Source organism: Eubalaena glacialis, chromosome 8 (assembly GCF_028564815.1).
Source record: "Eubalaena glacialis isolate mEubGla1 chromosome 8, mEubGla1.1.hap2.+ XY, whole genome shotgun sequence".
In the NCBI taxonomy this organism is placed as follows: Eukaryota; Metazoa; Chordata; class Mammalia; order Artiodactyla; family Balaenidae; genus Eubalaena; species Eubalaena glacialis.
This window is the reverse complement of record NC_083723.1, coordinates 26051509-26076782: the sequence shown is the minus strand read 5'-3', so window position 1 is coordinate 26076782 and position 25274 is coordinate 26051509. Positions and strand designations below refer to the sequence as shown.

Sequence of the window (25274 nt, the reverse complement as noted above, 5' to 3'; positions counted from 1 at the left end):
TGCCCTGTCGTTTCCCCCACTGCACTGCACTACCCATACAAACCACTGTTCTCTGAACAAGCCCTAACTTCACCACCTTTGCATGTTTTCTTCACACATTCTCTTCACAAATCTACAACTTAGAGCCAGATTAAGTCTATTTCCATTGTAAGTACTCCCCTGAATCTCCGTACAAATAAATCCACAAATAACAAGCTAGAACAACATATTACATCTAAATTGAAGGAAAAAAATGGCAGTGTTTTTATTTAATGAATTAGGTATCAAATTTCACTTAGTGATTTCTGTCTCCTTAAGCCTTGATATAACTTGATATAACATATTTTGAAATATAGTAGTTATTTTAACAGAATGTTCTCTTTTTTTTAATGAAGAGTTTGATTTTTATGGTGATATAAATGAGTTGAAAAGTGTGTTACATTCCATTTAACTAAGTTAACCATGTTTATGGGAGTCACAAAAATATTGCATGGGCTGTACCATCCATCTGGTGGCCACTGGCTTTATTAGACTTTTATCCCTGGGAGAAAATAAAGCAGACTTGATTTGTTGGTTTTATAAGGAGAGAGACAGCAAACACTGCATATGGCAGCATCCTTGACTCAGAATGTTGATTGAAGATCTTATCTGCTATAGGTTGAAGAAATAACTGTTGCCTGAAGAAAAAAATCATTAAATTATGTGTAACCATATTTTTCTATAAAATAAAGTATAGCTATTAATAGTAACCTGAGACTTGCAGGCCAATAAAATGTATATTCGATATGTCAGTTTTAAAACATCTATTGTGTTCCTCATGGGTTTCCACACTATTTTTTATGGTACATGAGATGTAACCCAAGCTTACAGTGTGACACTGTAGCAGCCACATGATGTAATGTTATCGGTCTTAATTTGAAGTTTCTCTTAGCTATAAATGCTGATAGGGCAATAAAAACGTCCTAATTTCCCTTGAGAGGCATTTGTGGGAGACAGTCTTCAAATGCTCACTAATTCTGCTCTACATTTTATAAATGGCAAGTGAATCATGAAAGGTCATCTTGCTTTCAGACTAATTGCACTGCTTATTTTAATTTTAATCTCTGCCTCCCCTTAAAGGAAGTTACCTTTAAAACGAATGTGGAGATTTTCATTAAATCTACATAACATTTTATTTCTCTGACCTTTTCCCATAAGGAAAGTCTATGAATTACTTAATGATGGAGAAAGGTTTGGGAATTGGAGGTAACAAGCATCCACTTATTTTGCTCTCTTGACTGCATAATTAAATTGTAGCAAATAAGCCCTTGCATTTTTCCTCTTCATAGAGTGAATTTTTAGCATATATTCATAAGAAGAAAAACCTGGAATTTTATATTTTGTCCTGTTCTATATTGCTAATAAAAAATGTGTAACAGGATTACACTTTGGACATCCATCCCCAAAGCCTGGGAAACATGAGGCTTGAGTGATTTAAAAGAAGATCTTCTGCAAATGCCTAGAAATACTCAGAAGCCTAGAAATGCACACATTTTTCTGTGCATTGCTAAATTTGGGGTTAAATTGTAAAAATGAATGCTGAATAACTCAATTGGTCACATGAATCAAGCGTCGTTTTTTAATAATAGTTGCATTGGGAATCTTAAAGATAACCTCATTTTTGGCATTAGTTCGTTAGTTTCCTTCTGTATTCAAAGGATAGCAGAGGCCATTTGCAACTGTAAGTATGGATATGGAATAATTAGTTATGTTCTGCACATGTGTATCAGCCATTGTGAGAGTAGAAGAATTACACACATGCCGTTGTTACGGGAGAGTGCATAATATTCTGATATCTTTTAACAATTCCAACATTTTGTGTGTTTTATTAATTGTCAGCTTCAAAATGAGTGCAGTTACCTGCCTGTCAGCTTTTTAGTTTGTACAGTCATATTAAGACAGGGTTGGATGACAGGCTTGTTTGACAGTCCCTGCGTCTAAAATGTTCAGAATTTGGCTTAAGATTTGCACTGGAGCTTTCCTCCAGTGTGTACGTGTACCATGGGACTAGAGTAGCCCATGGCTCTTGTAAACTATTAAAGTCAAGATGTTTTTCCTATTGTACCTAACAGCAATCTACCAAATGATATGGGATATCCACAGTTAATGAATTTGAAATAAATACAGTTACACTGTTGGGTAAGAACCAATGGGATGAGCAAGTGCTATAAAGGAATGTGAATTTCCCTTCCAAAAGACGTGGGGGAAATTGCCTAGAAAAGAGTTGTACAATATTAGGTATTTAACCCCTCAAAACAGACTATTTCAGATGATTTTATGCATTGTGTAATTAGCAATGATAATAATACTTCTTTCATTTGTAATTTTTAGTAGTGTACATTTGCTAGCAAGCACTGTAGCATTAGGTATAATTCATTAGGGAGGAGATAGCCAATTGGCATGATATAATTACTTTGCTTAAACGTAGCCCTAGTATTCTTCTATTTTTGTCCACAAAGTATTTTAATATAGTTTTCTGGAAATACAGTATCCATGACATTTCTTCTTCAGCTGATTTGTGGGCGCATTTTGTAGCTTATTTTCCATGTGTCTCTTCTGATTCTCTACGATGTAGAGAACTGGATGGCAAGACCAAATTAAGTACCCTATTTGCTGAAAGCATTTTCCTGTCAAAGTAATATGTCTTTTCCTTCCCGTGAGGAAGATCTTTGGATTTTCCATGAACTTGATGTGTCTTTTTTTTTTTAAGTTATGTTTCATTTTTGTTTGTTTGTTTGTGTTTATGCTTCTCTTGTTTCTATTGCAGTTTGGCCTTGGTATTACCAACCTACAGTTTTTACTATATAAAAGCCAAAATAGAAGAGACAATAACTCAGGCCAGATGTAAGTACTGTGAAAGCGACTTCAGGGTCTGTTTGTTATCTCCTAGTACCAGAGGTTTAACTACGTCTAGACTTTGGAATACCCAAGGCTTATACATTTTAGTGGGTGTTATTACCAAATCAACAGCAATGATTCTAACCCATTCCAAACATGCAAGGAACAAGAAGTATTCTACATGGATAGAATATGAGCAGGTACTCCAGTCTCACTGGCAGTCCCTGCCACCCTCCCCTGCCTTGCTTTGTGCTCATAGAATCATTGCAGTGCTGTGTCCTCTGTTGCTATTGTTTTAAGGGTCTGCTAGCTGGCACAAAATGTTTCACATAGTCTCTACTCACGGCACTCTGCTGGTAGTAGTAAAGCTTTTCTTTTCTTTTTTTTTGCATTTGGCAAGAATGATATTATGCTCGACATCGTCGACTTTGTTGGAATAAATTAAATTGCACTGGTCTTTGGCTTTGGTTTGGCAATTAACTTTCTTCTAATTATCCAAATTAATGTCTTCAGTAACTCAAATGGATCAGTTTGGTTTTTTTTTTTTAAGCGTCATTTGGAATGTGGAGTAATTATTAACACTAGTGCATACTTCAAGTCATTATTAATCTTTATTTTGTTTTGGGTGACTAGCTTTAGTAAAGTAAAATGACCATCATATCCTTTGCATATCACTCAATTATTCCTAACCGCCTAAATTTTGTCTGTTACGATAAAGTAAAATATATATATGCATATATATATGAATATACCTTTTACCTCTGATTGTACATGAACTACAGTTTCTTTCCTTTCTCTGTCAGTTCTTTTTTGCTGTCCACAGTCCTGGTTCTCATTGTACATTGTGGTAATTTAGACCTTTATGTTTCCGCTTTCACTTGATAGATAGATATGATGGTCTTTTAACAACCACCAACTTTGCATGAGCTAGTTCTTCACTTGATAAATGAGGGGGTGCCTAGTGGGTCTTTGATGATGGGTAAATGCTTCTGTTTATAGGCTAGCATCATTGGTATTGCACTTGCGTTAGCCACTTTGCAAAACAGACCCTTGAAATAACCACAGTACAGAGAGGGTGCTCTAGTAGTAATTGACAGGACATATTTTCCAGTCTTCAAAAATATGTGTCTTTTCTTCCAGACTACAGCTGTACATAAATAAACCTTTGATCTATGCACAATATTTTTATTCAAGAAAGTCATTGAATAAAATATTGTTTGTGACCCCCCTTTGCTTTTACCCTCTTTTTTTTTTGTTTCCCTGCTTTCTCTTTCTGATGGATTTTCACAGCAAAAAAGGGCAGAATGAAGGGCAAGTATTTTCTTGTTGCTCAATTTCTTTTTGTTTAGTACACTTGACATTTCCACTGATATTTCCATTCCTATTGGATACTATCCTCTGTGCTTCTCATTTGCTAGATTTTCCTCCATGATCACTGAGACCTTAGCGGCAAAAAAGGGGGAAAGAATATGCTTGTGTTTATATATGTAACCTATTTCACTTTCTGGTTTTTTCCTTAAACTTAAATACTTGTGTGTTTTTATCCTTCCACTTACTAATTCATACTAATATGAAGAATGCTATTAATTCACTAAAGACATTAATGGGTTTATTAAAAACATTTTCTTTATCATAATATTGGTAAAATATTTGGCATTTTAAATAAATACGTCTGGTGTAACATTGACAAAAGTCACTTTTTAAAGGATATCTTAGTTATAGTAGGGTTAGTTAGTAAATGGGAAAATTATAGACCTAACATTGTCTTTGATATAACTGTTGTAATCCATGTTATGAAATTAAAATTGATTTTATTACTGTAAAGTATTGGGGATCTTTATATTCATTCATGTGTTTCAGTTTAGGATGGAAATAGTCTACTTTTATTTTTCCGTGTAAAGTTATTTTTCGAATGCCTTCCTATTGACATCAAATCTCAGGGTGCATATTCCGCATTGTTTGTCTAACCCTATAACATTATCTTTGCAGATTCAGAAACACTGAAGCCGGATAATTTTGAAGAATCTGGCTATACATTCATAGCACCAAGGTAGGTTTTGTTTTCTTTTTTATAGGTCATTGTGGATATGTAGGCCTTCAAGAACAGGTCTGAGCTGGGGTCAAGACTGCTCTGGATTATGCCATGCCAAATTATGGAACCAAAGGAAACAATAACTTTAAAACTGAAAGAGAATGCTGTTCTTTCATCCATTTACTCATTCAGGTACTTAGCAGCTGCTGTGTGCTAAAGAATATGCTGACTTGGGGATACAGCGTTGAATAGGACAGATGGAGGTTTTGTTTTTGTTGGAACCAACAGTGTATCCAACAAAAATGAAGAGTTGTGAATTTGCATTTGTGACTATGTATACACATACAAACTCTCACTTTCTCTCTCTCTCTCTCCACACACACACACACACACACACACACACACACACACACACTGAGATAGATATGCATAGATATGTACAGATATATACATATATGTATATATATACACAAGAATGTGTATGCCTCATAGAATGGCTTAACATCATTGATTTTTTTAACACAAGTTTTTGGGAAAATATATTTTTATATAGTGAGATTTTCTCACATAATTTCTAAGATTAGCATTCTTTTTCCTCCTAACCAATTTTACTTCTCTCGCTTATAATCCCCCTTCCCTAGCTCTAATATACATCTTCATCTCTACCTCTATTTTCTTGTAATTATTTGAAACTCCATTCAAGAATCCAAGATTATTCTTTATTTCTATTTCTTTCCTTAGTTTTTGACTCCCACTCTCCATCAGACACATGTAATAATACAAATCAACAGAATTCCTATTACCCTAGGCTACTGAATAAAATAGATTCAGAAGCTTGTAGTATCCAATTCTCACAATTTTTCCTTCTTAAAGAAATTGCTCTAAGAAGGCTCCTAAAAATTGGTCTCAGTTATTCTTTCTTTTTATTTCTGCATAAGACTATCTGAATTTTTGGTTCTTATTGAAAGTAGGGAATATATATAACTTTTTGAGAAGTCTCTGTTAACAAAGCATATTTCTGGCTTTGTGAGTGACTCTGCCTCTAGCAGTTTTCCTGCTTGAATTGCCTTCAGTCTTGGACACCGCTGATCCCACCCTTTGACATTCTGCCTCCTCTTGCTTAATGACATGCTTTTCTGGTTTTCTTCCTCCCTCCCTGGCTGCATATTCAGTCTCTTTCATGAGCTTCCCTTCTTGTGCACATCACTCATATGAAGCTGCTGGCCTGGGCTCTCTTCCTATTTTGAGTCTACAGACATACCACAGACGCCCACTATTCCGTGTCTACAGTTTGGGGTGATGGCTCCCCAATCTACAGGATGTTGATAACATCTAGAAACAAAATAGACATACTATGTGGTTTATTGACCTTACATTATAATATAAGATCAAACAGTATATCTATTTCCAGACTTTATGCCTACCCTACATATTTTAATATGAGACTTCATGTTTATGGAGCCTAATAGGAATCTCTCTTCAAGGTGCTTCAAATTCATGAACTCCTGAACATTTGTCCTCTTTGGAAAACTCTTCCTTCTGTGTTGCCTCAGTGACAAAAATACTGTCCTCCCCAAATACCCAGTCTTGAAACCTGACAGATGTCTTTGCTCACTTTCCTTTATATGTAACTTCTGGTCGATCAACAAGTCTTGCCACATAGAATTTATCTTATGAGTATCAAGTATGTCTGTCAAACTCTGCTGCCTTTGTTCTAGTTCAGACTAGTGCCTTCCTCACTTAAACTACTAAGGCTGCCTCCTAATTGATCTCCCTGCCTCCAGTATTTCTCCTTTGCTTCCAATTTCTGTCTCCTTTCTGTAAGCAGAGGGAGTTTCTAAACTTTCAATAACATTATGTTTCTCATCTGTTAAATACTAACCAGTGGCTTAGTATTATCCTCATGATAAACGATACTGTATAGGATAGCTTTCAAATGTTCTGTCACTAGGTCCCAGTTTACCCGTGTGGTCCCCTATACTCTAAATCAGGGGCTGACAAACTACAGCCTGCAGTTTTACGTATAAAACTTTATATGTAAAGTTTTATTAGAACGCAGCCACAGGCATTTGTTGATGTATTGCCTGTGGCTGCTTTCACTACAAAAGCAGAGCTGAGGGGTTGTGGCCTAGACCTTTTAGCCCATAGAGCCTGAATCATTTACTCTCTTGCCCTTTAAGAAACAGTCTGCCAACCTCTGCTTTAAAGTCTAGCCGCACTAAACTTTTCTTATTTCCTAAAATGCACTGTTTTTTCCTCCTTACTGCTTTTCATCCACTAATTTTCTTTTCTATTTTGGATTGAACACACACACCTCCAGTCCTTCCCAGACTCCAACTTCAAAGCTCCTTGATCTGGGAATTTCTTTCCCATCTTCACTGGGTTAGACATCCTTGCTGACTGCTTCATAGAATCCTGTATTTCCCATACTAGAGTACTGGCCACATTTCATTTTATTTTCCCCAACAGAGACATGATGGCATCTATTTGACTTACCATTCAGTACTCAATATCAAATCCACTGACTGGCACACAGTGGGGGCCTCATAAATATTTGATGACTGAGAATCTATAAATGTATGAAAAGTATTTTAAAAATCATATTATTAATTATAATACCTGCAATCTTACTAGCAGTTTTTTGATACAAGTAACTTTGGGCCACTGCTAAAACTAGGTTTAGCTGGGAAGCAGAATATTAATGTAGCACAGGGGTGAGAAGAGGTTGAGATACTGGGTGCCCTGTGTCGATGAGACCCTCCCTCCGAGCATGGTAAACGTCCAGGAATTCCCAGAGAAGATAAGTATATCTCTCAATCTCAATTCCCAATTCACAGACAATGGATTTTGTTATAGTTCAGCAAGCATTAGCATATGGATCGTTTCTGTGGCCTGTCACGTTCAATATCAATATGACTGACTGGCTGGAAGACTGGAATTCACCTGTGTGTTCGGGGAAGGAGCAAATAGCAGAGAAGGGAAGAAATGTTGTAGCTTGTGGGAGAAACAATGAGTGTTCACCCCAGTTAACATGTCTTAAGCCTTTTACATGTATGATTTACATGTATGATTTGATTATATTTACCCCTCAAAAGAGCTCTGTAATAAATTAGTGTTATATATTATCCTATTTCACAGATTCGGAAACAGTTTTAGAGATGTTAAATAATACAGGATTTGAATCCGTTTCCTTGCTACTCTAAGGTATAAATATCTACACTGAATATGCAAATACTTAGTTAGGGAATCTCAAAAGAATGTCCAGTACAGCTGAGTAAAATATTTTTGTAGGGAACATTTCCTGGAAACGTGAGCATTGGATGTGTATTCAAAGATTTGTGGAAAGTAAACTGATAGAAAATTGGGATAAAGAAAAAATTGGTGAGAAAAGGGAGACATTTATGTAGTATAGAACATCCGGCATATGTTTTTGTCACTGTTATTAATGGGAAACAGTGAAGCAAACTCTAGAGAAAGACTTTCAGGATCTGTTTGCCAGATTTTCATGGTCATAGCTGTGTTACTCAGATTCTCTGCATCTTAGTTTCTTTACTTGCAAAATGGTGCTAACAATAATACCTACCTCGTACAGTTTTTATAAGCTTTAAGTGAGATAATATTGCATGCAGGATATTTAGCATAGCTCTTGGTATAACATAAGCTCTAAATAAATATTAGTTATTATTATTGATGGTCATAGTAAGAGGTCAGAGGAGGAGGGATAGTTATTTAATAAAGGATGTTGTGGGAATTTCCTGGCGGTCCAGTGGTTAGGACTTGGCGCACTACCATGGGCCCGGGGTTCAATCCCTGGTTGGGGAACTAAGATCCCGCAAGGCATGTGGTGTGGCCAATAATAATAATAATAATAATAATAATAATAATAATAATAATAAAGGATGTTAAAAAGCAGTTATTTTAAAATAATTTGAAGAAAGCTCATGAATTTTAAAGGTAGAACCATTTTTGTTAATTCTTAAATAATTAAACTCTTTGATCCTAATTAGTACTCGGTTTTTGCAATTTCCTTAAATTTTGAAAACTACTGGAAAGGAAAGCATGGAGAATACAGATGTGTGGAGCATTATTCCTATCTTTAAGAGAATTACAGTCATAGGGATGAAAGTCTACAACATGGATTAATTTTTCTATCTTTCTTGGATAATCAGAAATGAGAAAGCACTTCAAAGATAAGTTAGAATAAGAAAGAAAAGTATGTGATCACCAGTAATTCAATGCTAATTTGAGATGTATGACCTATGTAAGTTCGTGGAATAGAATGAGAACAAACTGACTTTCAGTATTCTAGAAATAAATAATTTGCCAAATTTCTAATACCAAACATCTTTTAGTTTACAGCCATTTAAGTTACAAATCCCATTTTGGTTAGAAACACAAAGTGATCAAAAAAGATTATATAGCTTTGAGGCCCTGAAGGTATTTTCAGCAAATCGAAATTGAATTTGTTCCTTTAAAGCCATGCAGAGGTTTCTCCACCTTGCTACTTTAATCTTTTTTAGGGGGAAAAAAAAAAAAAATTCCTCAGAAAAGTAATGATCAATATGTGTAAAATTGATCTCTTTTAGAAAAACAGCGCCTCATAGAAAGTTTATCAGCAAAGTCTATCCCACACGTCCTGAGGGAACTCAGCAGTTGTGCTAACCACAGTTATTGCCTGTCATGCACTTTCCTGGGGTGGTTCCTTTGGGAGAGATCTTAAGAAACGCTGATTATCTCCAGTTGTCAAGCTCCCAGGCCTATGCTGAACAATCATTAGGCTAACAGGCAACCGATGTTGATGCTGTCTGTCTAGACGTACATTCGCATCCCAAATATTTCAGTCAGGCTCTTGCTACTTACTACCTAGTGCACAGGCACGCTGCTCTGCCTGGTGGGTGACTTTCTGTTGTCCCGGCTCATTCTTATTGCAGGAGAACTCATTCCCCTGACACAACATTCAGCGTTGTGTTTTCTCACGTCGCAGTTGTTTAAATTCTTTCACTTCTGCTCACATCCTAATTCAACAACTCTCCTTAATGGTAGTTTCAGCACTTTCACTGCTTTTGCCATTACGATACATCAAAAGGTCAATAATATCTTTAGACTCCTTCAAAGTTGGGCACAACCGAGCCAGCAAGGATCAAAACAAAAACAAAACAAAACATGATGACATTGTCTAAACTAACTGCTCACAACACTGACAGCCTTCTATTGGTAGAGGTCAAAGCTGCTTTTGGCCTGAAGCTTTGTGACTATAAAAGCTCACAGACTGAAAGTTCAAAGCACAGTGTAGGTTATGTTAAAACACTAATTAGGGATCTGAAGACTTGGCTTCCCCTCAGGGCTTGACCACTTGCTAGTTAGGTGCCTTTGGGTAAATCTTTTTACATCTTTGAATCTCAGTTTCCTCACTATTGAAATATTAAATTACCTTCTGATAAAGTTATTTTTAGGATTAAATGATTAAAAGATAATTTTAGAAATGCCTTCTAGATAACATGGAATTTTTAAATTCCATGTTTTATTAATGATTTTATTAATAATTATTTCATTTAGTCCTTCTAAAACATTCTATTTAATCCTTTTAAAACCTTCCCATCAGCTTCTAATTCTGTGCGATCCTAGTTCAATGTATTGGCCTTTTGACTTCCAGGCTAGTGTTATTTCCAAAAAAGCATAGCATTGTGGGAAGAAGTCAGCTTTAGCTCTGTCAATAATTTAATGGGTATTATGAAAACTTTTTAAACCTTGTCTCTAAACGAAAATTTTCCATGAACCGAGAAGTCTTGTTTTTGATGTTCTGACATTCTATTCCTCTCTGCAGCTTTGTATTTAGATAATGGCCTTGCATCTGAAAATATTTACTTTTTGATTGCATTTTTGTCTTGAATATTTGATTATCCAGTCTGTTAGTTGTATTAACCTAGTTATTATAATTGCAATCTTCTTATAATATTTATGTTGCCTTACATTTATTCTTAATTTCCAAAACACTTAGGACAGCAGTTCTCAAAGTATAGAACGCTGTGGGTTCCAAAGTCTCTTTCAGAGAATCTGCAAGGACAAAGCTATTTTCCTAACAATGTTAAATGGCATTTGTGTTTTTCATCATATTGACATTTGCAGTGACAGTACAAAAGCAATGGTGAGCTGATACCTTATCAGGAATCAAGACAATGGTACTGAAGACTACTGGTAGCCACTGTAATTTTCATTGCCAGGCACCCACATTGGGGAAAAAGCCAGTGTCACTTTAAAATATCCTTGATTAAAGCAGTAAGAATTATTAATTTTATTGAGGTTTACCCGTGAGTATATGTCTTTTAATACTCTGTGTAAAAAAAAAAAAAAAAAAAAAAATGGAAGTTTTACTGCATACCAGAGTAACTTGCCTATCTCCAAAAATTGTGTGAATTGAGAGCTAAAATAGGAGCTTCTTGCTTTTTTCCCATGAGATTTTACTAGAGACTAGATTTTCCATGAGACTTTACTAGAAAGAATGAATGACAGAGAAACTGTGGTTATTCAGACTTGGGTGTTTGGCAGACATTTTCTCAAAAATCAAGTGAGCCTTTTACTTTGAAGAAAACAACTGAAAGTATTTGTTCCCAATGACAAAACCTGAACTTCAAACAAAAGTTAGAATTTTAGGAAAGTTACATATTCATTACTGTAAGCATGACAGCTTCCCAATAGTTACAGACTTATCTGATGAGATCAGTGATGTTATTAATGAATGTGAATTTTCATTATTGTATAATATGTTACCGTTTGGAACATCTGCATTATTCATATCTTCCAAATAACCAATTTATGATGTGATAAAAATCATGATGGGTAAAAGATTCATTCAAAATGTAAGATGGTGCATTGAATTTTAATATAACAGAGTACAAAATGTTCATTGGTATTGTTTCAGATTCCATATCAAAATTACGAATCAAGAAATTGCAAATAATCAAGTTTTAGTGTGTTACTCAAAAAAAAAGAACACCCACAATTATCTGAAAAGATTATTAAAATAATTCTCCTTTCCAACTGATGATCTGTGTGAGCACTTACTTTTTTCATGTGCCAAAACAATCTTGCAGTCAGCTGAATGCAGAGACATTATTGTCTTCTCTTAAGTCAGTAATTACAGATATGTGCAAATAGCTAAATCAATGCCACTTTATTTTACTCTATTTTTTTAAATAGTAATTTCTCAAAAAAACGTTAACATAATGGGTTTATTGTAGATATTTGATAAATAGTTATCTTTAAATTTCTCAGTCTTAATTTCTATATGTAAATTGCTAACCTACAGCATAAAATGACAATAGTACAGTAGGAGTAACAGAAGCCAACACTTATTGGGCACCTTCTGTCCAGAGTTCAAATGGTTAATATATATTAGTATATAATATATTATCCTGACCACTTGATGTTAAAGTATTATTCCATTATAGGGATGAGGAAATGGAGATAACCAGAATTCAACAGCTTGCAAAGTCACGCAGATAGTAAAACGTTTAAAAATTAAGTGTTTTCACTACCTATGCTTACTGTGTACATTTTTGTAAAGTTGTGATTTTAACGCCTAATATCCTAAAATATTTTTTTCAGAGATTACTGCAATGATCTTAAAATATCAGATAATAACACCGAATTTCTTTTAAATTTTAATGAGCTTATCGATAGAAAAACTCCAAACAACCCATCATGTAAGTATGCATTAATTTGCAATAATTGCTTCACTGTGGTTATATCCAAAGTAGTCAAATCGTGGTTCAGTTTAGTTTGTTGGTATGCTGGTTTATTTATTTACTTTTTGAAGTTTTAATGGTAACAATTTGACCCTTAATTTTTTTATATATTACAGAATTTTCATTCTGTTGTTAAGTAAAATTCAATGTTCAAAGCCAGGTACTCAATACTTGCAAATGGTTAGATGTAAATAGTATATGCTTACCTTGTCCCTCTCAAATTTGGGAAATTTAATTTGGAATGATCTTTTGAAGGTTCTTTATTGCATTGTTCTTTCCTCTATGCAGAGGAAAACACATTTTAATCAAGTTATTTATATCCTCCAATTTATATAATGAGTTTTAACATGGATAGCATAAAAACAACAAATAGAGACATAACAGTGGGGTTTTATCTTGATCACAGTCAACTTTAATCTTAAAAAATACGCATCTATAATTTCCCATTTTATGAAGTAAATCAAGTTAGAATGGATAAATTTTAGTAGTTAGTTTTTAACAGTTTTATTTGTCTTTCAGAGAAATTTGCATCATTTATACTCTGAAACCTCATAGAGATTTATGGATTCTGGGCTCTTAAAACATTTAAAACTCTTAACTGTTTTTTCTTCCTAAAATTACCCTATTTATTAAAAAGTACTATCAGGAGAAAAGGCAGTATACTTAGGAAATAAGAGAGAAAAACCAACTGCCTGGCAAAAATTACCTTAGTAAATATAACTTGCAGATAAAAGTGCACATAAATGACTTGTTTGTTCTCTTTCTCCTTCTTGCATCTTCTCCCTTCTCCTCTCCCTCGTCCTTCTCTCTTTTTTTCTTCTTAAAAGTTATTTCTCCTGCTATCAGGAAGGGTTAAACAAAGCATTTCCTCAGTTATAAAAAAAGAAAATCCCTTCTTAAAGCTGTCTCTCAAGCTTATATTTATCTCGTAAGAAATAACTACTGAGCACCTCGAAGACGAGTTAGCCAGTTGCTCGAAAGAGCCGCTCTGGAAACCTGTCATGGGTGGGTGAAGTCTGCATTGATCATGCCTGAACACGCGTGATTTCAAAACTTTCTGCTCCGTGTGAGTTCATTCTGAGCAGAACCTTTACAGTGTTATTATTTATTTCCAACAGAGAACTGAAATAATAAGATTATTGAATACTCCTTTACTTGGATGTCTCGTCTCAGAGAAGTATAAATGTTTAAACAAAATACTTTTAGTAAAATAGCGCTAATATCCATAGTGTTATTTCTGTTCTTCAGTCTCTTCCTTCATTTCAATTAACTGTTTTCTGCCTCCCCTATAATTCTATGGGAAATGTTTGAGATGATTATATAAAAAATTGAGAACTTATTAGATGTTTTATTATAAAAGAGTTAATAGCTATGAAATAATCTCTATTTTCCTCTGACAGTGTTATAGATTTTTCTCAATCATACTTTACCTCATGTTATCAATATTCTGTAAAACCAACTCTAAAAGTAGATATCAGTGACTGAAATGTAACTGACCTAAATGGTTTTTTTTAAAAGAGGTACAGTCAAGTTTAACTTTGGTTTATAAAAGTACTTAATCCATCAATAAAATTACAATTCTCACCTACTGTTTAAGTTAATTTATTAACCTACCTAAATGTGAATGCTGTAGGGTGGTTGTCTTCTTCATATTCTTCTTTATTTTTGAATTAAAGTAAAAATGAAAAGTGTATATGTATAAAATGGTAAAGCTTAATACTAATAATCTATTTATTGCATGTAACCAGCTGCAGGAGACAGATTTCAAGATTGATTTTAGGCTTAGAGCATAATGAAAATATGAATCAAACTATGAAATTACTTGTAACATTGATTTATATTACAGATTAAAATAATGGTCTCTTTTGTTTTACCTAAAAGGATTTAAGAATTAAAAGGATTTAAGAATTAAAATATATCACTCACTTTCCAAAAGGATTATTTTTTATAGTGATTGTTTCTAAAATAGTGTAATAAAAGTTCCTAGAATGAATTGAAGTCTAAAATATGGATTAAATTGATCCTTTAATCTTGAGTGAAAGATACATTGAGGTAAAATAATTAAAAGGAACTAAAATGTTTTCTAGCCTATGCCACCCCCAACTCTTGTGTTAATACAATATTAAGTAAGACCATATATTCCGTATCTGAATAAAATGAAATCAGAAGTGTGAAGTTTCAGTCGGTACGTGTAGGTTATTTCAGAGCTTTATGGGCTTAGAGCAGAGGAGCCAAGAGAAAGGGAAGAAGGCAACATTTTTTGTTTAAGAGAGTGTATTCATTGACCCTTGGTCCTCGTCATCTCTTCCCTCCATTACCTTCAAACCTGGGCTAATACTGTCTTCAGTTACTCCAGAAGTGACAGCCTGAAGCCTGTGCTCTTTCATCAGTACCAACAGATTCCAAAAGCCGGTCTTGGAGCAGTGCTGGTCTGTGATAAGTTATTCTGTTCCTTGGCCCCAAAACAGAAAACAAAAAAACAAACAAAGAAAACCCTATATGTATTATATAGTTTTACATTTAGGCATAAAATTGTCTGTGAAATTATGATACTTTGGAATCCTTATCCTTTTGATAGCATTTAGAAAATAATTTGCCTCATTTAGAATTGGTTTTTCCACTTCTAATTTTGTCCATATCCTGAAAAATGGAAGAGGAACAATATAAAAAATGTAGAAAATTAATAAGGTTACATTTTTAAATTCATAGAAATATTATCCACTCTAAATTGCATCTGGAAATAGAAAATGTTTGTTTCATTACTATCCTAATTAAACTATGTGGGTGTAATTGAGGCTCTCCTTCTTCCGTGTTAGGCAATACGGACTTGATTAATAGAGTCTTGCTGGATGCAGGCTTTACAAATGAACTTGTCCAAAATTACTGGAGTAAGCAGAAAAACATGTAAGTGTTTGTTCTTATTAATAAAGGATATACATTCTGTATTTCGGTTTAGCTTCTCTTGGGGAAATTTTTGGAAAATAGGTGTCATAAATTTAAAGTTTATTATTTATCTTTCTTTAATAACTGTTTCTCAAGAAAACCATTTTGTAGTTGTTGACAACTTGAATTTTCGGTTGTGGGTGTGTGTCAGGACTAACATCTACCATTACTCAGCTTTACGCATGTATACACTACAGTGTGAATAACCAAATTAAATAGATGTGCTTGCGTGTGTCTCAGTGTTGGTGGTAAATTAGGGCTTCTAGTGAATGTTCAGTTAGCTTTCTAATAGCCCTGCCCTACAGCCAGTCAAGACATGGAGAAATCTGATGATGGTTCTCGTTTCCAGTCTCTTCTCCGCCCCATTTCCAATCAACCACCAAGTGCTAAATATTGTTTCTAAAAATGTTTTCCTCTCTTCTTCATACTCAGGGTTCTAATTGTTTTCCATTTCTAAGAAATCACAGCAGCTGATGTCTCCGCCTTTAGGGCTTCCAATTCCTCTGCCCATGGGCCCCAGGCTGTTCTCCATGTAACTCATACTTTCCAGAGTCTCACTTTTAAAATGGAGCCCTAACTTCAGAGTGAAGGTGAAGCAGCCTCTCCAGCGTGGATTTCACGATCACTCACGAGCTGACCATTCTTCAGAAGCTTTACTTGCAACTTTACCTCCTGTTGTTTCTCACCTCATGCCTTATGCTTTTATTACACCAAATACTACCGCTCTTCACTAGCTTTCCCTTACATGTACTCTTTTCTTTACATGTGATGTCTTCCTGTTATCTGTGTTAACTCCCATTCCATCTTCAGGATGCAGCTATCTCATTATTTCTTATGAAATGTCTTCCTTAAGCATCCTCCCTTTAACTATTTCTTAGATATTTTAAGAAATATCTAAAAACTATGTTTTATTAAAACATAGTTTACATCTATTGATACATTTACTTTGGCTTCCTTTATCTCAGGAACTCATTCTGTTTCTCTTTGTACCACCAACACCTAAAGTAATACCTTACAAAGAATAAGTTGAATGAAAATTTCCTTCTATTGTCTTCTGTTCCAGCAAGGGAGTGAAAGCACGGTTTGTTGTGACTGATGGTGGGATTACCAGAGTTTATCCCAAAGAGTAAGTTCAAATAGCATCTGTAAAAATTACTAGATTACAAAGGACTTCTCCAAGGATCTGTACCTTACTGTATAAGGAAGCCAATCTTCAGAGAAACTGATCATTATTAGTAGTTAAATTGGAATTTACCTAAAGTACTTAATTATTAAAATACTCCATTTCTTTCAAACATGCTATTATATGATTCTTCAATGATGTTTTTGCTTGTCATATATATTACAACATTGAAGAGGTTATCAAAGAGATTTCTCTCTTCATAGACATAAGCTAACCTGGTTAAATGAACATAATGGTTATTACGAATATGTTGACTGGCAATATTGGCATAGCACTTCATTATTTTCACTGTTCTATGGATTTTATCTGTGTTTATCTTCAGAAGAGTCCATAAAGTGGGCTGTGTAGGCTTATTAATATTAATTGACTTATTAACTGACTTCTCTATAATTACCTGGCTAGTAAATGGCAGAGTAAAACTAGACGTCAGCTTTTTCTGCTCCTTAGTTTAACTCTAAGCAGATCTGTTGCTTAGTAGTGAATGTCATTTACACCATCAATTACCACTAACTTCCTTAGACGTACCTGAGATACAGACATATCTGTAAAGTTCAGTGGTGTCCACAAAGGGAAAAGTAAGTTATCGAGTAGATTAAAGAATAAAAATGATGACCCATTTCCTCCTTAGGGCTGGAGAAAATTGGCAAGAAAACCCAGAAACATATGAGGACAGCTTTTATAAAAGAAGTCTCGATAACGATAACTATGTTTTCACTGCTCCGTACTTTAACAGTAAGTATTGCTTTAGAATTCAGCCATCTCAATTCCTTTTTTTAAAATAAATTATTGCTACTACCTGCTTCCCCCCACACAAACAATATATTTTATGTTATTTGCTCAGAATAGTGATCATTAAGCATATACCATATGCACGACATTGGAAGGACAGAGCATCCATTTAGTTGAGGAAAGAAAATGCATCTACAAGAAATCAGCCACCCAGTAATGTAAAGACAGCATATCTACAGGCATGCATAATACATTGAAACACATATAGATCATCCCTCATTTCACAAACTGCAAATATATTTAAGAATGTTTAATGAATTTTTAAAATGTAATTAATCAGTTTGCTCTTTAATCAGTATTAGTTGCATAACATTTATAAAAATTAATAATAGCCTATATTTTAAAATACTTTATTGGGTTCTTTCCCTAAAACTTTCTAATTTAATCCTTCAGCCTTTCTGGGGGTTGGTTTTACCATCACCATTTTCACAAATGGGGAAACTGAAGTTCAGAGAATTTCAGTTTTTTCCAGGAATATGTATCTTTTACAGTTTTACAGCAGTTTTGTGAATCTAAGATCAATCTTTCTGCTTTACTTCAGCAGCCTCCCCAATATCGTAGTAAGTGTCATAAAGCAGGGATTTGGTGTGCATCCTTTATTGTGAGAGTGATACAGCCAAGCTGAGTAATTCTCATTCCAAAGTCAATTAATGCAAACCAATTCCTGGACACTCTAATTAGCCTGCTATAAAAAGGAAGAAAAGGGAAGAGGAGACCACTTCTTGATGACATATTTATGCTAGAACATTTAAGTAAAACAGTATCCACCTGTACCTATTAAAATAAATTTAATATTATTTGATTTATCTAGATAGGTCTATTTTTCCTTTTTTTTTTTTTTTTTAGAAAGTGGACCTGGTGCTTATGAATCAGGCATTATGGTAAGCAAAGCTGTAGAAATATACATCCAAGGAAAACTTCTTAAACCTGCAGGTAAGCACATATATTATACACATACACACAACCAAAATTAAATGTGACCTACTGTTTATATTATCAACTGGCAGTGCTTATCAGGAAGGCTATCAGAAAGCTTCAACCAATATAAGTCAAATTTGAAAAATAAAATGAAACACAATTAGTTACCTATGAGATTGGGGATAAAATAAGAGTTGAGTTTTCAAAGAAGTGTGTATGTTTATACACTCTTGACATAAATTCAGGGAGTCAGTTTCATGTTGTATATCAAAATTCTAAATGCTGGATTGATCCAGCAATTCCACTCAGAAGTCTATCCTATAAAGCATTTCAAATATACAAAAGTAGATATGGGCAAGGATGTGAATATTTGTAATAATTTAAACATGAAAAGTTAAGTTTCCATCATTGGGGAAAAAGATAAATTGTGGCATATCTATACTATGTATCTGTTAAAAAGAATTAGGTAGGGATCTATTAAAAAAAAAACCTTACAATAAAACATATAGAATAATGAGTCTTTTGGTAAAAGAAATCAAGCAAATGAAAAAGTTCATAAAACTGAGCATCAGTGGGAATTAGAAGTGGGCTGTAATGAACAGATGCAGTAAAAGCTAAAAAAAAAAAATGCATAATTCAGTATTGTTTGAATTTTAGAAAAACTAGGCCAGATTGAGAAGGTAGATAAACTCCTTTCTGCTCTTGAGGGCAATTTCACCCCCCAGCAGTTGAACTGCATACATTCACTCAGCAACTCATTCACTCCTTCCTCCATTCTCTCAATTGCTCATTTACTCATTCAATCTTATTCTCTCAATCACTCATTCATGTGCCACCTACCCACTCACCTACCTACTCATCCACTCATTTATCCACACTTCAGCAAGCATTTCTTTCTTTTTTTTTAATTTATTTTTAACATCTTTATTGGAGTATAATTGCTTTACAATGGTGTGTTAGTTTCTGCTGTATAACAAAGTGAATCAGCTATACGTATACATATAACCCCATATCTCCTCCCTTTTGCGTCTCCCTCCCACCCTCCTTTTCCCACCCCTCCAGGTGGTAACAAAGCACCGAGCTGATCTCCCTGTGCTATGCGGCAGCTTCCCACTAGCTATCTATTTTACATTTGATAGTGTATATATGTCCATGCCACTCTCTCACTTCGTCCCAGCTTACCCTTCCCCCTCCCCATGTCCTCAAGTCTAATCTCTACATCTGCATCTTTATTCCTGTCCTGCGCCTAGGTTCTTCAGAACCTTTTTTTTTTTTTAGATTCCATATATATGTGTTAGCATATGGTATTTGTTTTTCTCTTTCTGACTTACTTCACTCCGTATGACAGTCTCTAGGTCCATCCACCTCACTACAAATAACTCAATTTCGTTTCTTTTTATGGCTGAGTAATATTCCATTGTATATATGTGCCACATCTTCTTTATCCATTCGTCTGTCGATGGACACTTAGGTTGCTTCCATGTCCTGGCTATTGTATATAGAGCTGCAGTGAACATTGTGGTACATGACTCTTTCTGAATTATGGTTTTCTCAGGGTATATGCCCAGTAGTGGGATTGCTGGGTCGTATGGTAGTTCTATTTTTAGCTTTTAAGGAACCTCCATACTGTTCTCCATAGTGGCTGTATCAATTTACATTCTCACCAACACTGCAAGAGGGTTCCCTTTTCTCCACACCCTCTCCAGCATTTCTTGTTTGTAGATTTTTTGATGATGGCCATTCTGACCAGTGTGAGGTGATACCTCATTGTAGTTTTGATTTGCATTTCTCTAATGATTAGTGAAGTTGAGCATTCTTTCATGTGTTTGTTGGCAATCTGTATATCTTCTTTGGAGAAATGTCTCATTAGGTCTTCTGCCCATTTTTGGATTGGGTTGTTTGTTTTTTTGATATTGAGCCGCATGAGCTGCTTGTATATTTTGGAGATTAATCCTTTGTCAGTTGCCTCGTTTGCAAATATTTTCTCCCATTCTGAGGGTTGTCTTTTGGTCTTGTTTATGGTTTCCTTTGCTGTGCAAAAGCTTTTAAGTTTCATTAGGTCCCATTTGTTTATTTTTGTTTTTATTTCCCTTTCTCTAAGAGGTGGGTCAAAAAGGATCTTGCTGTGATTTATGTCATGGAGTGTTCTGCCTATGTTTTCCTCTAAGAGTTTTATAGTGCCTGGCGTTACATTTAGCTCTTTAATCCATTTTGAGTTTTTCTTGTGTATGGTGTTAGGGAGTGTTCTAATTTCATTCTTTTACATGTAGCTGTCCAGTTTTCCCAGCACCACTTATTGAAGAGGCTGTCTTTTCTCCATTGTATATTCTCAGCAAACATTTCTTAAGCACTTACTGCATGCACTGGTCAGGTTAGGGAAGCCTCTTAAAACCCACCACTTGAATGACCTCATATTTATAAAGCCATTCCTGACACTCATTTTTTTAAGCCTCCTTTATTAGTTAATTGACCAGGTTATAGTAAATAAATGTGTGTATATATGAAGTTTATATAACAGTTTAAGAGCTATTAGCATTACTTCTTAATGAAAACCCCAAGAAATATATATCGGTAATAAACATTATAAAATAGCATTAAATTGAATATAAATTATTTAAATTATCATACCCCAGAAATTATATTGTAGCTAATTAAATTTGCCACCTTTTAAATGAATTTGAATCAGCTTTTCAATGTATATCTGCAATTAAACTTTTTTTTTTTTTTTTAATCTTAAGAAACTTACATTTGCCTGCTCAGGAATTTTTAAATGTGAGAGGAAAGATAATTGAGAATTATAGCTACATTTTTTAAATGTATGTGTCAATTTTTCTTTACATGATTGTTTCAGTTGTTGGAATTAAAATTGATGTAAATTCCTGGATAGAGAATTTCACCAAAACATCAATCAGGGATCCGGTAAGATAACTTTTTAAAACATTCTTATGCTACATTTACTGATCTTAGAAAGCAAATAAAGTCTTATACAGTGACAAAATAAATTTTCGTTGCTACTACATTGAAGCAGAATTATGAATTCCCATTTTTTCAAAGATTTTTTTGTTTAGTCAACTAATAAATAATACAAGAAAAATATTTCAATATTATAATTTAAAATGCTAGTTTAAATATCTTTGGCTGATATTTTCTAATTTGTAAAGATAAAGCTATTGACTAGACTGTCATTTAATCTTTTATACTAACTGAATTATTATAAAATTTCTAATTACAATATGGTATTAATTAAAATGATATAATTAAAATCCAATTAGAAAGATAATATGAGGTGATAACTGTATTTCTGTCTTTCAGTGTGCTGGTCCAGTTTGTGACTGTAAAAGAAACAGTGATGTAAGAAAACTCTTTAAAATGGAATTTTTAAGTACAATTTTTTGTGTTACTCTTTCTAAGACTCTAATGATAAAGAAAGATGCAGGAAGGTTTAGTCAAATGCTAAAAAAATATTGTATGGAATTGTGAACTAATTCATAGATAAGAATTTGAATTATATGCTTTTAATTCCTAACCTTAAACATGAGAAGCATTTAAAAATATTCATTAGAAAGCCATATCAATATAGATTGTATTCACTTCAGTCTCAATTGTGGTAGATTCCTTTGTACATATAAATACAAATTTGTTTCTGACCAGAGTTTCTAACTGAAGCATATTTATTGATTATCAGTGCAATCTTCCCTCATCTTTTGCAGTTTATGTGAATTTTTCACACTGTGTTTATAGTGGTGAGAAAGTTTTTTTAACTAAACCTTGGTATTACATAGTTTCACTTGCCGGGATTGTATTTTACATTGTCTTCTATTACTTCCATTTCTGTTTGAGAAATTGAAAAAGCAAATGTCAACTTGCTTTGTTCCAAGCTGAAGATGCTGTAAGAATGATACTAGATACATTATTCATATAATAAATAAGAATGATGAATTCCACTATTTTCTTTCAGTCCTCTTATGTATGTCTGTATATTTCCAAAGGAAGCAAGGGTTTCATATCATTTTATCGCTCCTAGTCTTGTGAAATCATAAGCCAGTAATTTTAATTATTTTTGTAACATCCATTTTACATAGACTATGTATTAGCTGTTTTTAGAGCAAAGGTTTTAGCAAGCTCCTTCCATATTAGAAAAATAGAATGCATTATGTCCCCAAATCTGAAAATAATGTTTTTAATTGTGATTTTATACAATAAAAATTATTGATTCATGCATTTAAACATAATTTAAACTGGATAGGAATACTTTAGGATATATGATTATTTTTCCTCTGTCAGCGGCATTTTTTTTTGTCTTGCTTCCTGCTTTTACATCTCAAATTATCCAATCAATCAAATATTTTTAATATAAAATAGTTATAAATAACCTCATGCTGCTGCTTTTTATTTTTAAGTCTGTGATGAATAGTGCCCCAAATGGATTTTTCTTAATGTCTTTCTTGTCAAAATCTTAAGTATGTGTTTAAAATAATAATTATACATTATTAAATGTTTTGGTTTATCCAATTTCCTGGTTCATTTAGATGACAGTGGGGTGGCAAAAAGATTATTTCTGATTTGTTCTTATGTTTTCGTTCAGACTGAGTTGACATTTGTTTTTTTTTTTTTTTTGGTCTGCATTGGGTCTTCGTTGCGGCGCGCGGGCTTTCTTTTAGTTGCAGCGAGCAGGGGCTACTCTTCATTGTGGTGCAGTGGCTTCTCTCGTTGCGGAGCACGGGCTCTAGGTGCGTGGGCTTCAGTAGTTGTGGCACACTGGCTTAGTTGCTCTGCGGCATGTGGGATCTTCCTGGACCAGGGCTCAAACCCGTTTTCCCCTGCATTGGCAGGCGATTCTTAACCACTGCACCACCAGGGAAGTCCCTGAGTTGACAATTTTAACTGGATGGATCGTGGTGGAATTTCAAGCCCTGATGGTTTGATAGCGATCTATATGCATGCCCTTAATTTATTTCATCAGAATCTCCTGAGCATATATGTTCAAGAGAAGATACAGTTATCTAAGAAGTTTTTCTCCTATTTTTATTGTTATAATCATCTATATAATGGAGTAATGATTATGTAACCTAACCTTCCTAAAAAAGTGTATTAACTGTTATTTTTGTTTTGCTAGGTAATGGATTGTGTGATTCTAGATGACGGTGGGTTTCTTTTGATGGCAAATCATGATGATTACACTAACCAGGTATGTACCTAAAGTGGCAAGGAGTAGGGTTTCCAAAGTGTGTTTCCCTGATCAACATTACAAAACTCCTTCACACCACTATAAAAATTGATAATTGAAGTGCTTAGTGTAATATAAACCATTAAGAAATGCATCCTAAAACTGGTTTTCCTTATATTTGTTAGTTGAGTTTACTTTCTGGTACAGTTACCATTAAAACATAGAGCTAAGGATTTTTTTTTTTTAATTTATTTATTTATTTATTTATTTTTGGCTGTGTTGGGTCTTAGTTTCTGTGCGAGGGCTTTCTCTAGTTGTGGCAAGCGGGGGCCACTCTTCATCGCGGTGCGCGGGCCTCTCACTGTCACGGCCTCTCTTGTTGCGGAGCACAGGCTCCAGACGCGCAGGCTCAGCAGTTGTGGCCCACGGGCCCAGTTGCTCCGCGGCATGTGGGATCTTCCCAGACCAGGGCTCGAACCCGTGTCCCCTGCATTAGCAGGCAGATTCTCAACCACTGCGCCACCAGGGAAGCCCAGAGCTAAGGATTTTAACATGATATGAACTTTTTATTTTTGACCTCTCAGAAATTTAGAAAATTTTCACATATTAATCAGTTGATAATGTCAGTCCTAACACATAGCTGGTTTGAAACAGATGAAAATTCTAACCTGAAATTTGAAAATTGGCAACAGTTAGGCTCTTTGCTTTACACAGGATTTTAAACAAAGTTGAATTAATTGCCAACTAATTTCATTTCTGAATCTGTATATCTGGCTTTTCTTTAAAAAACAAACAAAAAAGATCTCTCAATACTGGACAGTTTTCCTAAATGACAATATTTATGGGTTGGAATTGGTGAGCTAGAGGTTGTCCCTATAGATGGGACTCACCCCAGTTCAGCACAATCCCTACAAGTTTCTTTTTCCAGTTTCACCATTTCTCTTATTGGATTGTGACTTAAGGCTTAGTAAACTGTCCGTTCCTTCCAAGTAGCACAGGGAGCCATTCAGAAGTGAGAATACCTAATCTCACTGGAGTTCTTTCAGAGTGTCATATACTGGTTTATTACTTGCTTTTGTTTTCAAGCTCCTCAATAGTTTTAGTTCTGTTTCTTTGTATCATTTCTTTTGTTTGTACTGGTTCAGGTGTTAATATTTGGCTTACATTTGAAACTTTCTTATTTTTTTCTGTACCAGATTGGAAGATTTTTTGGAGAGATTGATCCAAGCTTGATGAGACACCTGGTTAATATATCAGTTTATGCTTATAATAAATCTTATGATTATCAGTCAGTGTGTGAGCCTGGAGCTGCACCGAAACAAGGAGCAGGGCATCGCTCAGCATCCGTGGTCAGTAATGTGCAAGTCACCCTTCCACTCTCTCAGAGGGACACTCAGTGTAGATTAATGTAATACTTTTTTATTCTACCTTACAGCCATCAATAGCAGACATATTACACATTGGCTGGTGGGCCACTGCTGCTGCCTGGTAAGTCAAAATTGTAGTTTTATTGGTGATGAGAGAAAAGTGTTGTGAAATAGTAAAGAATGTGATGGAAAGATGGATATGTAGATAATTATTATGGGAACTAGTGTTTTCATTTCCTACAGCACATATTGGTAATATTCATAAGTATTTTTT

General features: G+C 34.4%; 1 protein-coding gene across 6 annotated transcripts in view; it reads left to right on the top strand.

Annotated features, from left to right (window-relative positions):
• The window catches only part of CACNA2D1 (calcium voltage-gated channel auxiliary subunit alpha2delta 1), a 494545-nt gene that overhangs the window by 447967 nt on the left and 21304 nt on the right, over window positions 1-25274 (top strand). For 4 of the 6 annotated variants that reach the window (XM_061198476.1, XM_061198475.1, XM_061198478.1 and 1 more), the window contains 13 exons: window positions 2786-2862; window positions 4147-4167; window positions 4846-4906; window positions 12494-12591; window positions 15450-15537; window positions 16640-16702; window positions 17388-17491; window positions 18395-18481; window positions 21318-21385; window positions 21779-21817; window positions 23583-23654; window positions 24830-24982; window positions 25069-25121. In XM_061198476.1, coding sequence (XP_061054459.1) covers window positions 2786-2862; window positions 4147-4167; window positions 4846-4906; window positions 12494-12591; window positions 15450-15537; window positions 16640-16702; window positions 17388-17491; window positions 18395-18481; window positions 21318-21385; window positions 21779-21817; window positions 23583-23654; window positions 24830-24982; window positions 25069-25121 — 984 coding nt within the window. Of the gene's footprint in view, window positions 1-2785; window positions 2863-4146; window positions 4168-4845; window positions 4907-12493; window positions 12592-15449; window positions 15538-16639; window positions 16703-17387; window positions 17492-18394; window positions 18482-21317; window positions 21386-21778; window positions 21818-23127; window positions 23197-23582; window positions 23655-24829; window positions 24983-25068; window positions 25122-25274 lie in introns of those variants that run through there. The other 2 variants (XM_061198477.1, XM_061198481.1) reach the window with 2 other exon arrangements.